The sequence below is a fragment of the Myxocyprinus asiaticus genome, chromosome 25 (genome assembly GCF_019703515.2).
Source record: "Myxocyprinus asiaticus isolate MX2 ecotype Aquarium Trade chromosome 25, UBuf_Myxa_2, whole genome shotgun sequence".
NCBI lineage: Eukaryota > Metazoa > Chordata > Actinopteri > Cypriniformes > Catostomidae > Myxocyprinus > Myxocyprinus asiaticus.
Genome location: NC_059368.1, coordinates 25,862,896 through 25,878,220, shown reverse-complemented (window position 1 = coordinate 25,878,220; position 15,325 = coordinate 25,862,896). Strand labels below are relative to the sequence as shown.

Below are 15,325 nucleotides of genomic sequence, written 5' to 3'. Positions count from 1 at the left end.
TATAGGGCCTAATTTAACTTTTTCATGGATCAAACATTGTTCTTTTGTGACTAAGGTTTTTTTTTTTTTTTTTTTACCATTAGAATATTAACAAAAAGAAACTTGAATTGATTTTATTTATTCATTATTCTTAATTTTATTCTGTATGATGTGAGAGCATTTGTCTGTTTTGCATGTCAAATAAAACACTAGTTTTGTTTCTTTCTTTTTCTTTCTACCGGTCAATGATGATTCTGAGAGAAAATGTGCCTGCAGCCTATTTTTGTGGTTATTTTTCATTATTTCAGCAGATGGCATGCTTCATCCATTTGGATAGACAACATTAAGTTAAAGAGGGTAAACTTTATCATTCAACTGATCTGTGTATAAGCATTTTAGACACTTACGTTAGCTGCGTCCTGTCCATGCACTGAATGAATGCGCATCCTTGAATGAGCGGGTTTTTCCACGCATTTACTTCAACCACTCACGTCAATGGTATGACCCATTTTAGGGGTGGCCCAGATTAGTCAAGACTAGCGGATTTGTGATTTATTATCGATTTATTATTGAATGCCACATTCAGAAATCACTTGGGTGGCAATAATGTAAAATAACAACCAATAAGTAAGTAAATAAATAAAAACAAGCGGGGCAGTGGGCCAAATCAGTTGCCAGGCCACCGGGACTTCTCTCGCTGCTCCCGATGGCCAATCCGGGCCTGGGTGAAAAACAGATCAATATTTAAATCCTTTTTTACTATGAATTCTCCTCCCTACCCAGTAGGTGGCGATATGCATGAAGAATGTAAATCGACAAAACCAAAGTAGAAGTATGTGAAAGTGGAAATGTATAGTAACAAATGACTTAAATATTGATCTGTTTCTCACCCACACCTATCATATCACTTCTGAAGACCGGGATTAAACAACTGGAGTTTTATGGATTAATTTTATGCTGCATTTATGTGCTTTTGGAGCTTAACAATTTTGGTACCCATTCATTTGTATTGTAAGGACATCCCAAACAAAAATCTTTGTTTGTATTCAGCAGTAGAAAGAAAGTCATAGACATCTCGGATGGCATGAGGGCGAGTAAATGATTTTACTTCATTTTTGGGTGAACTGTTCTGTTAAGGCAGTGTTTTTGAAAGGGTTGACTTATTTCTTTAGAAGAACTAAAATGGCTAAAAGCAAATATGTTATGTTTAGTCCACAATGCATCATATGAGGGCAAGTTATAAGAAATTAGTCACTAATTACAAATTAAAAGACATCTCTTCAGAAAAGGGTCATATCTTGAAAGAAAGCCACAGTGCTTCTGTAGGATATTCATGGATATTCCATAGGAATTCCAAGATAGGAATTGATGTAATTTTAACAGTGAAAATGAGCATAAATGAGTACTGAATATGTTGAAGTAGGATAAGTGAGTTAAGAGTTTACAAACAAAGAAACACATTGTATTCATTATACTTTTAATTTATACTCTAACATTTAAGTAATAAACTTAAGTGATTCCCATTATTCTCAGTTGCAACTCTTGTTATATTCTCTAATGCTGCAATGCAGTACAACAAATAAATACAATTTTAATATACTTTTATAATAAAAACACATTTTTCCACATTAAGGTAAAGAGTTTGTTTTTTTATAAATGGGAATGAGAAACAGAAGTGTTAGGGAATGTGCTCAATTGTCATTAAAAATAATATAACAATGCAAAATATAAAGCATTACATATATAATTTCTTTCTTTTTGGGTGAAATATAACCTGGATATGTTCTTGACAGGTTTCGAGAGATTAACTTGTTTGTTCGTTGTGATTTACAAATAGGCCTACAGTTTGTATGCTGCAGCTCTCAATCTAATAAAATTAAATACAAATAATAATTTATTTGTGAACAATAATTAAGCGTATTATTATTTTATCAAATTTTTTTTTTTTACTTTTTATACACCACTACATTGTAAACAGTCATTTCACAGCTAAGCATGACGTTTTTTCCTTGTTTTGATACATTATAATAATCAATTTTACATAAAGACCTGCAAGGTAAATCATTAGTCCTATAGGTGAGGGATCAGATTAATAATTCTATTCTTTGACCAATATTCGTTTTTTGAACGATTCAAAGAAAACTGCCTATATTAAATAAATGACTCTGTTTGGCGATTTATCTAGCAGCTCACGCGTTACTCATAAATCTGAAGTTGGCGGTTAATCTGAGGCAATGACTGCGTGAGCCATACACACCTGCATTCGTGTGTCGGGAGCGCTGCGCGCGGTAAAGGTTGAAAGGGGGTGTGTTTTGAGGCGGGCAGGGTCAGTTGTTTAACCTGAAAAAGAAATGCGTGACTTTATCTACCCCCAGCTACCGCAGACCTGCAGTTTGAGTGGCAAAACGCTGCAGTTTTGTGCTCCACATAGTCCTCTCGTTAGAAATGGCACTACAACAACGCAAAGTCTAACAACGTTCTTATTCTGCCCTTTACAGGCTTCCGTAGACATTTCCCCTCGTTCTCCCGTAGTCTGCGGTTGTGCAATCTGTGGTGAGAAGTAGCAGTGGGCAGCTATAAGAAAGCCATGGAGCAGATTAATAATATTCAGGTCGTTCCGTGCACCAACTCTGATTATCTGAGACCGTTTAGGGTGCATTATAACCAGGTGAGTCGCTGTAGTTTACTCGCACATTATCTCATCTGTCAGTGATGTGGTCACACCTCATAATTTTACTGTCAGCAACGCAACCCCCATTCATTCTGTCACTGCCTCTATCGACCAACATTGTGCCTCATAATTTAGAAGCATGCATTCATAGCGTTATTACGATTCCAAACGATGTATTTCAAAGATAGAATCGTGTATTTAAATATAAGCTTAACTAGCAAAACGCTAATAAGCTTTAGACCGTAGCAGCCACTTTCCCCCAAGCACATGTTTTACATTACAAGCAGCACAGCTGGCTAAGTAAGCTAGCAGAAAATGAACAGCCTGATGCACACAATGAACAGGCGGTACTGAGGGATGAAATTGGTTCCTTGTCAAATGTCACAGGCTAAAACTAAATGAAAAAAAAAAAGAAAGAAAGAAAGATAAAGGACTGCATACGAATTAAACATGCTTAAATATATACTCCTATTATTATTATTATTAGTAGTAGTGGTAGTATTAATATTGTAATATTACTGAACTGTAATATTAAAGTATTTTTTTGCATTCATTCCATCAATTTGTTATATATCTGTCTATCTATCTATCTATCTATCTATCTATCTATGTGTTTGTTTGTTTGTCTGACTAATACACAATTAAGTACAGTACAAAATTAAGATATTCCATCTAACGTTTTTTGACATTGCATTGCCCTCCTTATTTCTATGGAACTGTGGAGTGGTAGCAAATATGTCAACATATCTATAGTATTTTCTTGAGTTTACATAATTTTTCCTTCTGTTGTGCTGGTGTGCTTTAAATCCTTTGTTTTCTTGCAGAGCACCAGTAGGTGTTTCCTATTTGATTATTCTCCTAAATCTGCACATTGCACATACTTTAGAATGTAGTAATACTTTATCTTGCTATACTTTGTTAAGGAGTCCCTCAATCTACCTCACAATGTTGCTAATGAGGTGTCTTAGTAATCCGCATCCGCTGCTCTTTAATGAAAGGGATTTCAAGGTGTTTCATATTACACAACACTCTCACTACACACCACCTAGGCCTAAATCTTGTAGCTTGGATTTAAAACACAGTCAATTCATCCTCAATCCAGTGAGAGAAAAATAAATGGTTAAGGCTTACTTGTAAAAATAAAAATAAAATAAAAAATAACCATGCTGTTACATGTTAACAGGATACCAAAAGTGAAATTACTCAGTGCATGTAAATATAATGAGCGCCCTCGCATATGAAGATTTGATGATGTTTGGCAGGCTATCAGATATTTTGTCTTGATGTTACTCTTATGCTAACTAAAAGCAGAAGTATTCAAATGGCTCACATTACCACAGCATCCTGCCTTTTCACAAATACCGCATCTTTACACTTTTCATCCTTACTTGGAAAACTTTCACATTAACTAAACTGAGAAAGTATTCCTAAAAAGTAAACCTAAGTATTCCTATTCTTTCTGCATTATGAACACTGTGCAGGTCCATTAAGAACAATAGTTATAATTCATTTAAAAAATTGCAGTGTGTTGTTAGGACTGCCAGTGTAAAAATTCCTGCTCAGGCTAGTAGAAAAGAATAATTGGGCCTTAATTGTCCCAGTTTTCTTTTATGAATAGTAGTAGGAGGTCTTAAATGCATTAAAAGTGCAACTTTAAAGTGCAGGTCAAAAAACTCCAAACGCGTTTTCAGGTATAACAGAAGATAAGTGGAATCTATGCACTCACAACTCTAAGGAAATCAAATTTTTTAGCAGCTGCCGCATCACTGAGTCACAACGCTGTGCCACCCACACAGCCCTGCTGGCACTAAGAAGCAGTAGATGGCTGTAGCCACTCCATTATGCTACTCATAAATTTGAACACTGCCACCAACCAACACACATCTTGGCAACACCCCTTCTGTAGATTCACCTCCAGGGCCTGGTCTTGTTCTACAGAAGGAATCGATGCCCTGTCTGAACACAAATAACCAAACTTGGCTAAGACTTGAAGATTTAGGGTGCTATCACGCTTGGTTTAATTGCTTGTTCCAAACCCGAGTTTGATTCTTCCCTCCTCCCCCTGCAAATGCTAGTTACTCTCTAAAGGCAATACATTTGGTGACAAACAGGAAGGGATGTCCCGATGCCATTTTTTTGAGAACGAGTACGAATACCGATACTTCATATTTTTGGTACTCGATGTTACTTTTCTTTTTTTTTTTTTTTTTTTAAGCTCCATATCAACAGTTTTCAATTTTATTATCAAAATGGTGTTTAAATAAATACATTAATTAATCCTTTAATCAAATGAAAATAAAACAATACATTTTCAACAAAATATTGTATTATTTTTTTATCAAATGAAGTGCTTATATATAGAACTTCACAGCACAATCCAAAATACAACACTGGAGTTATATTTTGTCAAATAAAGTGCTGCATCACAGATGTTAGATACTGTAAGTATAATACAATTACTACTGATTTATTATTATTAGTATTAGTAGTAGTAGTATTACAGTGAATATTACATAACTTTACAGTATATTTCTGTAATACTTTTTTCCTATGAATTTTACTTTAATTTTGATGTAGCTTTTATTTTGAAGTGATTCTGTGTTGCTTTGACATAGAAGCTCTGACGTAATGACGGCAGATTCCCACTGTGGAAAAGAAGGTTGCTACGTGACTCATAGTGAATATTAAACTGCAAAAGGCTGCTATTTAATTAAATAAGTATGCACTCTGTATGTGCCTCATGCTACAATGTGAATTTGCACTCTGTTTACTGTCACCTTCTACAAAAAGAGCGTGCAATGCTCATGACGGTGTTTTCCCTGTATGAGCCTTGGAGGAGCCTTAAAAACTATGAGCAGCCGGTGTCAGCACAACACTGTCTCCACACATTCTGAAGCGCTCACATTTGAATTACAAGAAAGTTATATATTTGTCTCATTAAATTGCAGCTTTTGCGGTTAAATAATCTCACTAGACATGACGTGATTTTAATTTGTGGGCTATTTGTTTAGGTAATGACATTCGTACGCCAGATGTATCTGATTTTGGTATCGGAGCATTTTTACGAGTACGAGTACCAGTACGAGCGCGGTAAGAGTGCTCTTGTGATATTGCTTAAATATAACTTGGCTTTGCTTTAGAAGCACAGATGCCATGATATATCATCTTCTCTCATTCAACGTATTTTGGTATCGGAGCATTTTTCCGAGTACCAGTACAACATATCAACAACACGGATCAACAGTGATCTGTTATTCTACGTTCATTGCTGTCTTCGGTACAGTAATCATCAAATGCTCTCCCATAGGATTAAGTTGTAATTAATTAGTAGACTGGTTGGATAATTAAATTTAGCCTAAGCTGCCTCCCAGTGTTGTTCTGGTGCAGTGCTAAGAGTCACTCAGGTCTCGCGAACCAGCAGCTGAGCCAACATGGTCAACTGCTACAGCTGCAAGGCTACTGCTTTAGCTGCAGGGGCCTTTGCTAGGGAAGGGGGTATCAAAGGAGAGTGTATTGGGGAGAGGAGGGGTGCTGGATTAAAGCAGTGGTTGGTGGGCAGACAACAGTGTGCATTGGGTGGGGAACAGCAGATGAGGAACAATAGGGGCAGGGACGCTGGAGTGAGCAGAAGGGTGAGGAGGCCATGGGAAACGTGTGGCGGCCATCACCCCAGCACCAGGCTACTGGCTGCGCTCAATAGACACAGGAAATGGGATTTACGTGAGGCAGATGTGACAGAGAGAGAAGAGAGGTAATGAATGCATTAGAGCTCAATGAGCAAGAAAAAGGTGAGAGCAACCAATGTGCACTTCCCATGAAAGCAGTTAACCCTACCCTCTGTGTAGACCACCTCTCTTTAGACATCTTTACAAAGATACTCTAAAATAATGAAAGCACAAGGAGATGAGAAAGAAAGGCTCTTGAGAACTCTTTGTCACCCAAGGCTGGTCTTTCATCTTGCATGGGATGGTAAGTGTGTCACAGTGTAGCTTACTACTTATCAACTGTTCCCAAACCCCTAAAACAAATGATTAAAGGTATGCTGTCACTTTCCCAAGATTGTGTGGAACTGTATCACCACTGACATCCTCTCTCTTACTGATGTTGGTTTTGTATGGTGAGAATCTGGAAGTGACAGCACCCAAGAACATTTTCCCACTGCATGGCACAGCCTCAGTCTTGTGGCGGGAGGATTTCAGCCACCATTCAGGGCATTGTATTTGTGTCCTGTATATAATTTCCCAGTGAGATTGTAGATTGTTTGTAGGAACAATGATGTGTGGAGGTTTGAGAAGTTAATAAATCACTCACGTAGTAAAGAATAAAAAGTACAGTGCCGTCTCCATTTAGATGTTAAAGTTGTTTTCTGTAGATAGTTTTTTCCCTAGTGAAAGTTGTTACAAATAGAATGTCGTTGAAAAACAGCTGCTTGGTAAGTTTAGAAAAGACTGTGATGTATTAAGGCTAATTTAGAATTACTGGTCGAACATTAATCCCAAATAATCGCATTTATCAATATTTACTGAGAAAGGCCCCCAAATAAAGATAATTTTGTATATAATAATTAAAATAATTATAAATATAATAAAAATTATAACTCAAATACATTACATCGCATACATTGTGGCAGCAGACAAGTTAAGTTTTTCTACAATACAAAAATTGGCTTAAAATCTAAATATTGATTTCCATATCGTTGAATATTATGTATTATTGGCCTGCTACCATCTGAGCTACTTTTAATTGATGATCAATATACTTGCTTTTGGAGCATCTCACTTTGTTTGTTTCATGTTTCACTAGGTTCCAGCATCTCTAGTCACATAAGCTGTGTTAAGTTAAATGTTTGAAACATTCAAAACAACATCCCCGCATTCTGTTGTGCTCGGTCCAGCTGTTACATCTGTGGAAAGCTGTGCTGCCTGTTGCTCTCATTGGTTTCACGAAGCATGTTGCCTGTACAGCTGGAGCTGACTGCCCCCCACTGCCACATAATGGTGTAACATCAAGCTTGAATTGTCCGGTGGGAGAAACATTTCTTATTATGGAATTTACAAATGGATCTGTGGCATGATTAATTGCGTTTTTTTTTTACGTATTCTTTTTCTGTGTGTTAAGATGAGCGTTGGGAGAAATGGATCCAATAACGCGCAACTTTTTGCTTTTAGTTATTTTAATTAAATATTTTTTGTGCCACTTTTAATCTTATGAAATGCAAGAATTTTCATGGTAAATACAAAATGAAATCACTAGTGTAGGAAAAAAACTTTTGTGTCGATATTTTTTTGAGTATCGATCATGCCATTTCAACATAAGTATCTGAAGTATCTTTACTTTAGGATTGATCCGCCAATCCCTAGAAAATAGTTTGGCTTCTTCCTTTGCATAAATTAGGCTTTACACTTCCATGTCATAAGAACCAACCAAGTTTGTTTTACTATCCATCAACTGACTGTGTAATTGGGGACTTTTATTTAGCTCCAGAACAGTAGGCATTTGCTGTAAAGGCAGCAGGAGCGTGTACCCTGAGGGGCATTAGCACTACTTAAGCCCAGCATGGGGCCAGAAGGGGGGGCAGGGGTACATGGGGGGGGGTAATTTTGGTAGGTAATCTCACACCTGTGGATTGGAGGGGCAGAAGGAGAGTGAGGTCGATGAGGGGTGGAGGGCGCGGAGAAAGCAGATGGAGACACAGAGGTTGAGCTCCCTCTGTTCTTCAAACTCTTTCATCCCTGCCCTGTGCTCTGAAGCGCAAGAGCAGGAAAAGAAGAAACAACACAAAGACTTTTCATTTGGCTGACATATCTTACCCAGCCCTTACATTTTCAAATTTTCAGTGTTAAAGATGATGGACAAAGATGAACAGCCGATAAATATAGCATCAGAGTGTTAAAGTACTACAGGCTACACACCTCTCACAGAAAAGACAAATGAGAATTGGGGTGTGTGATAAAACAATTTAAAAGAATATGTGAATTGGAACAAAAAACCTCTATTAAATGTTTGTCATTTGTTTGGTCACTTGTGTTGTTCTCTGTTGTGGTTTTATGGATGTTCCTGAGAGTTTTGTGGATAATCAGCATGTGTTCTCGTCAGAGGGTGGGGCTTTGTTGTTTACACAGAACGTGTTTTATTTTGGTGGTTGGTGGGTTTAGTAAAGTGATTTCTTTTTGGTATAATGATGTCTTATTGTTTACTTTAGAGTTCTGGATTACTGCTGAAGTAGGGTTGAGAACTCAATTAACCTTTGTACCTAAGTGAGGGGGAGTGGCTGTGGATAATTGTTTATTATGAAAAGTATCTCTAATTTTGAGTACTAATAGTAGTTTTGTATTAAATTAATGAGGGCAGGTCACTACACTGGGAAAAAAAAATTAGTCGGTGATAAAGGTAAACAAATGCAAGCATTAAAATCATTTATTGAATCCCTTTGTTCAATATCCCTTGCATTTCACACAAACACACCCTAGAAAATCCAGAGAGCATCTTTCTTTCCATGAATATCAGCAGGGCTTGGCACATGATAGCCTGGTGGGAATGATGTGTGATGAGGGCTTTAAATCTTGGGAAGTTGAACAACACATGGTGGGAATTAAAGGCCTTGATTGTAAATGGCAGCGTGATGGCAATTGAATTCTCAGCAGCTGTTGGGGTCACAGTATTATCAACTGAAAGCTGATGATAATTAGATTTTAAGCATGCAAAAGAACAAGACATGTCTCTTCATCCCTATTCATTCATAAGCCTTTATTGCGACCAGGACCAAAGGGGCACAATAATTTCAAGGCCCTGCATCTCCTTCTATTCCCTGTAATCTGTGTTGTAATCCATGTCGCTTGTGATTCCCAGGGTACCAAAAGGCTTTTCTTGTTGACCTAGAGAGTGGCCCTGATAATGAGGGACCTCCACCATCTGTGTGCTGGAGCAGGGACCCTGCACACGCTTGGCCACACAGAATAGTCCTGTAGGGGGCAAACCACTCTGGGCCATAAAAGCAAATTGAACCTCACCAGGGTTTCTAGAGGAGAAATTTGGCTAAAATTAGTTTGCTGGTAAAATTATGGCTAAGCTGATTTACTTTACAGACACTTTGTTGTGGTTATTGTTGAAAACAAACAGTTGGATAATTAATCAGTGGCACTTGCAAAGGCATGAACTACTATTGCTTATAATTTGGCTTAGGGATTTTTAGAAACCCTCAGTATTAAATTTTGGTGCCTAATGCTTCCCGCACTGTTTGTGCTACAGACATGATATCTCAATTTATTTTATTACTTTTATAATCAAGACTTAATTTTTTTGCATGTAAGACAGTTAAACAGACGAAGAAAAAACATGTAAAAACATATACATTAAAGCCCCAAGCCGTGGGGCGAGATGAGGATATCATAGAGCAACCAACTAGCATCTCCCTAGCAACTGCATAGGAACATGTTAAAAAGCACACAGAACACCTGAGCAACCAAACAGCATTGCCCTGCAACTGCCTAGCAACTCCCTAGCAGCTGCATAGGAACACGTTTAAAAGCACTCAGAACACCTGAGCAAACAAATAGCATTGCCCTGAAACCGCCTAGCAACTGCATAGGAACACGTTTAAAAGCACTCAGAACACCTGAGCAACCAAATAGCATTGCCCTGAAACCGCCTAGCAACTCCCTAGCAACTGCATAGGAACACGTTAAAAAGCACTCAGAATACCAGAGCAACCAAATAGCATTGCCCTGCAACTACCCATCACTCCCTAGCATTGTCGTGGCAAAGAGAAAATAATACAGTTGGAGTGTAGTTACTTCTCAGTATTTTAAAGTACAAGTGCAGGAGTTAAATAAGGAGCATGCACTGTGTTTCATCGAGATCAAACTTTTTAATGGGAAGTTTAATTTAATGGGCCAGGTCTCCACACTTGGAACCATATGACTGTTGATGTAGATTCTTGCCAAAACCCAAAGGGATGTTGACTTAGCATTGAAGGCAGTATGAATTAATGTACTTCCTTGTACTGTTACCAAAAGATAACAAGATGCTTAACCATGATAACTAAAAGGTGCAACAAAACCTGTACCACATTTGTCCTATGAAGCAAAGCCTATAGCCCTAAATTAAACCAGATTTTCTTGTAACTCTTGATCATTTATTCATCTAACACTGCCACTGAGTTTTTCAAACAATTGCAGTATGTATATATATATATAATATATATATACAGTGGTGTGAAAAAGTGTTTGCTCCCTTCCTGATTTCTTATTTTTTTGCATGTTTGTCACACTTAAATGTTTCAGATCATCAAACAAGTTTAAATATTAGTCAAAGATAACACAAGTAAACACAAAATGCAGTTTTTAAATGAAGGTTGTTATTATTAAGGGAAAACAAAATCCAAACCTACATGGCCCTGTGTGAAAAAGTGATTGCCCCCTAAACCTAATAACTGGTTGGGCCACCCTTAGCAGCAACAACTGCAATCAAGCGTTTGCGATAACTTGCAATGAGTCTTTTACGGCGCTGTGGAGGAATTTTGGCCCACTCATCTTTGCAGAATTGTTATAATTCAGCCACATTGGAGGGTTTTCGAGCATGAACTGCCTTTTTAAGGTCATGCCACAGCATTTCAATAGGATTCAGGTCAGGACTTTGACTAGGCCACTCCAAAGTCTTCATTTTGTTTTTCTTCAGCCATTCAGAGGTGGACTTGCTGGTGTGTTTTGGATCATTGACCTGCTGCAGAACCCAAGTTCGCTTCAGCTTGAGGTCACGAACAGATGGCCGGACATTCTCCTTCAGGATTTTTTGGTAGACAGCAGAATTCATGGTTCCATTTATCACAGCAAGTCTTCCAGGTCCTGAAGCAGCAAAACAGCCCCAGACCATCACACTACCACCACCATATTTTACTGTTGGTATGATGTTCTTTTTCTGAAATGCAGTGTTACTTTTACACCAGATGTAATGGGACACACACCTTCCAAAAAGTTCAACTTTTGTCTCGTCAGTCCACAGAGTATTTTCCCAAAAGTCTTGGGGATCATCAAGATGTTTTCTGGCAAAAATGAGATGAGCCTTAATGTTCTTTTTGCTCAGCAGTGGTTTTCGTCTTGGAACTCTGCCATGCAGGCCATTTTTGCCCAGTCTCTTTCTTATGGTGTAGTCATGAACACTGACCTTAATTGAGGCAAGTGAGGCCTGCAGTTCTTTGGATGTTGTTGTGGGGTCTTTTGTGACCTCTTGGATTAGTCGTCGCTGCGCTCTTGGGGTAATTTTGGTCGGCCGGCCACTCCTGGGAAGGTTCACCACTGTTCCATGTTTTCACCATTTGTGGATAATGGCTCTCACTGTGGTTCTCTGGAGTCCCAAAGCTTTAGAAATGGCTTTATAACCTTTTCCAGACTGATTGATCTCAATTACTTTCTTTCTCATTTGTTCCTGAATTTCTTTGGATCTCGGCATGATGTCTAGCTTTTGAAGATCTTTTGGTCTACTTCACTTTGTCAGGCAGGTCCTATTTAAGTGATTTCTTGATTGAGAACAGGTGTGGCAGTAATCAGGCCTGGGTGTGGCTAGAGAAATTGAACTCAGGTGTGATAAACCACAGTTAAGTTATGTTTTAACAGGTGGGGCAAACACTTTTTCACACAGGGCCATGTAGGTTTGGATTTTGTTTTCCCTTAATAATAACAACCTTCATTTAAAAACTGCATTTTGTGTTTACTTGTGTTATCTTTGACTAATATTTAAACTTGTTTGGTGATCTGAAACATTTAAGTGTGACAAACATGCAAAAAAATAAGAAATCAGGAAGGGGGCAAAACACTTTTTCACACCACTGTGTATATATATATATATATATATATATATATATAAATAATTAATTTGGCAATATTAGGTCAACTCTTTTTGAGCTAAACTTGGTCTGTCCCAGGTGGCCAAAGTGGGAAGTGTTCTTGAATTTATAGGCATGTATGTGCTCCAGTTTCTGAATAAAAATAGTTCACAGAGGGGCGCCAAATGCGAGTTGTTTTTGTAAATGATTTAAAGGGTTAGTTCTCCCAAAAACGAAAATTCTCTCATCATTTACTCATCCTCATGCCATCCCAGATATGTATTACTTAAATATTGATCTGTTTCTCACCCACACCTATCATATGCTTCTGAAGTCATGGATTTAACCACTGGAGTCTTATGGATTACTTTTATGATGACTGATGTGATTTTTGGAGCTCCAAAGTTTTGGCACCAATTCACTTGCATTGTGTGGACCAAAAGAGGTGAGAAATTCTTCTAAAAATCTTTGTTTGTGTTCTGCAGAAGAAAGAACATCATACACATCTGGGATGGCATGAGGGTGAGTAAATGATGAGAGAATTTTCATTTTTGGGTAAACTATCCCTTTAATACAGTAAAGAGGAATGCATATTTTATTAACTTTACCCCCAAAACCCAACCCTAAACCTAAACGTCAGTTGAGTACAAATTTAATCTTAGAGGGTAAGTGGAACCTAATCGCTTTTGTCACTGATTATGCAAATGCCAGTACTTTCTGGTTTCATCACGGGACAAGAACCCGGGTCTCAGTCATGCCACCGGAGACGGTAGGAACGTCAAATGCGCTTAAAATGATCTCCTGATGGGAGATGCCGCTTGTCAGTAACTCAATGTCGACATCAGGGTACGAGAACTTTCGGAACAAAATGTCAACTTCCCGTGTGATCATGTTGGAATTTTTGTTCGTCCAAACGTAAAATGTACAGATTATTTGTCAGACATAACCGATAACAAAGCAGAATATACTGTTGTTCTTGTTGGTATCTCAAATACTAACTATTAAGAGCCTAGCATACTTTGCCAAATCCAGTAATTAGATATTCTTCAGAAGTGCTCATAGTAGATTGCACTTGCTAGATTGACAAAGTGCTTGCCTTTTTGTGTCGATCAGACATTCCGTGAACGGTCTGTGGGTGTGCTGTCTAAGGCTGAAACTAGTGTGTAGCAGGTGCATATGCACACGAATTGAAATGAATGAGTTTTGGTGAGAAATCATCTATCGTTTAAAATTTTTTTAATTATCTGTAGATCATCTTGCGATATCCTCCTGCATAATGGTTGATTTAACACAACTGTAATGTTTTTAACAGTCACAAGTGAATAAAAAAACACTAGTAGTACAATATTTTGAGGTAGGACTTTGTCTGGTTTTACAGGATTCATACCTGCAGAGCAGCAACTCTGATTTTACTTCCTCTGTTTAGATAAGATAGTTTGTAAAATCTCTAAAAGCAGAAAAATGCCTTAACCGCTGAGTTTGGTCGCCACTTAGAAAACAAGTCCAGATTTAGAGATCATTGGCCCCTGGACATGAAACCATTTAAAAACCCTCCACTTATGCACCATGGAAGAACAGAGCAACCCATGACCACACATGAGCACAATTTGTGATTATTATGTTCAAAGAGCAGAACCACCTAGATAGCTCCTGAACAAAGACACTTCATTAACCTTAATAATTATTGTTGGAAAATGCTGACGTAAAGTTAAGAAGTTGTTCTTTTGGCACTATCTAACCATTTCTTCCCATTCTTGGTCAATATGATGAACCAAGTGGACCAACATTATGGGAATGGCTGAATGCTGTAAATTGATTTGGTTTCAATACCCTTTCACTTTCTAGACTGTTACACAAAATCTACACAAACTGCTTCATTGTGGTTTCTTTTCCAGGGTGCACGACTTAGGTTTAAGGTTAACGTGTTGGATGAGAAAAGGACATCCTCAATGTGGAGATTACAGTAGTTTCCTAAACACAATGATCTCCAGATTATTTTACAGAATGCTCTTTGAAACTGATACACAGTCATCTTGTCGAAACAAGCCCTCCCCCTCATAAAGCATTTTGAGATGATGCAAGATGCTGACTTCATGTGATTAGAGTTCTTGTTTGATGTTGACTGGTTTTATGGAAGTGGAAGAACAGTTTTATCATACATTTTTCTTAGACATATTTGGTATTACCCACTGCTGCAGTGTATATTAAAAAGCTAAAATCCTTCCTCATCTTGAAACAGTCATCCAGTTAGGCAGATGTTCTCAAATGTTAATGGTGGCTGCTTTTGATTACACAGAATCATAGCATTTGTGCTGATCATTTCAAAAAAGTTGGTAAGGCCAAAAATGTTTTTATTTTTTTAATACTTCAGGATACCATGGCAGTAAATTTGTAGATGCCCAATGGATCTGGAGTATGTGGTGTGTGAATGTGCATACCTGACTGTTTAACAACAAATATTACATCTCAACTGTTTCCCATCAGCTTAAAGGCTTTGCTCAATCACTCTCTATGCTGTAAGATCTTTTGCTCTTGAGGCACTTTCACTTTCTTGCCATTGCAGTGCATTTTTCATCCTTGCACATCTGTTGTGTATGAACTTGCATTGCCTCTCCCTTTCTGTGCTCTCTCAATTTGCTTCTGCAGGGCTGGCTGGGAAGTTAATGGTGTTCAGAATAAGACTTTTGGGTTTGCATTCATGGAATGTAATTCTTCAAGCCTCTCCGTAAACTGCAGTTCTTCTTGGTTGGCATCATCACTTATTGAAAAACAAATAGAATCCTCAGTTATAGAATTGCTCAAATGATGTTTGCATATGGATTGTGTGTTTATTATGGCCTGCTTTAGTGTGAAGG

General features: G+C 37.9%; 1 protein-coding gene across 2 annotated transcripts in view; it reads left to right on the top strand.

Moving 5' to 3' along the window:
* The first annotated feature begins 2,505 nt into the window (after positions 1-2,505).
* Positions 2,506-15,325, top strand: part of LOC127416287 (uridine diphosphate glucose pyrophosphatase NUDT14-like) — a 44,301-nt gene continuing 31,481 nt past the window's right edge. The window contains exon 1 of one of the 2 annotated variants that reach the window (XM_051655548.1): positions 2,506-2,647. In XM_051655548.1, coding sequence (XP_051511508.1) covers positions 2,567-2,647 — 81 coding nt within the window. In that variant the 5' untranslated portion in view covers positions 2,506-2,566. The remainder of the gene's footprint in view (positions 2,648-15,325) is intronic. The other variant, XM_051655549.1, reaches the window with a different exon arrangement.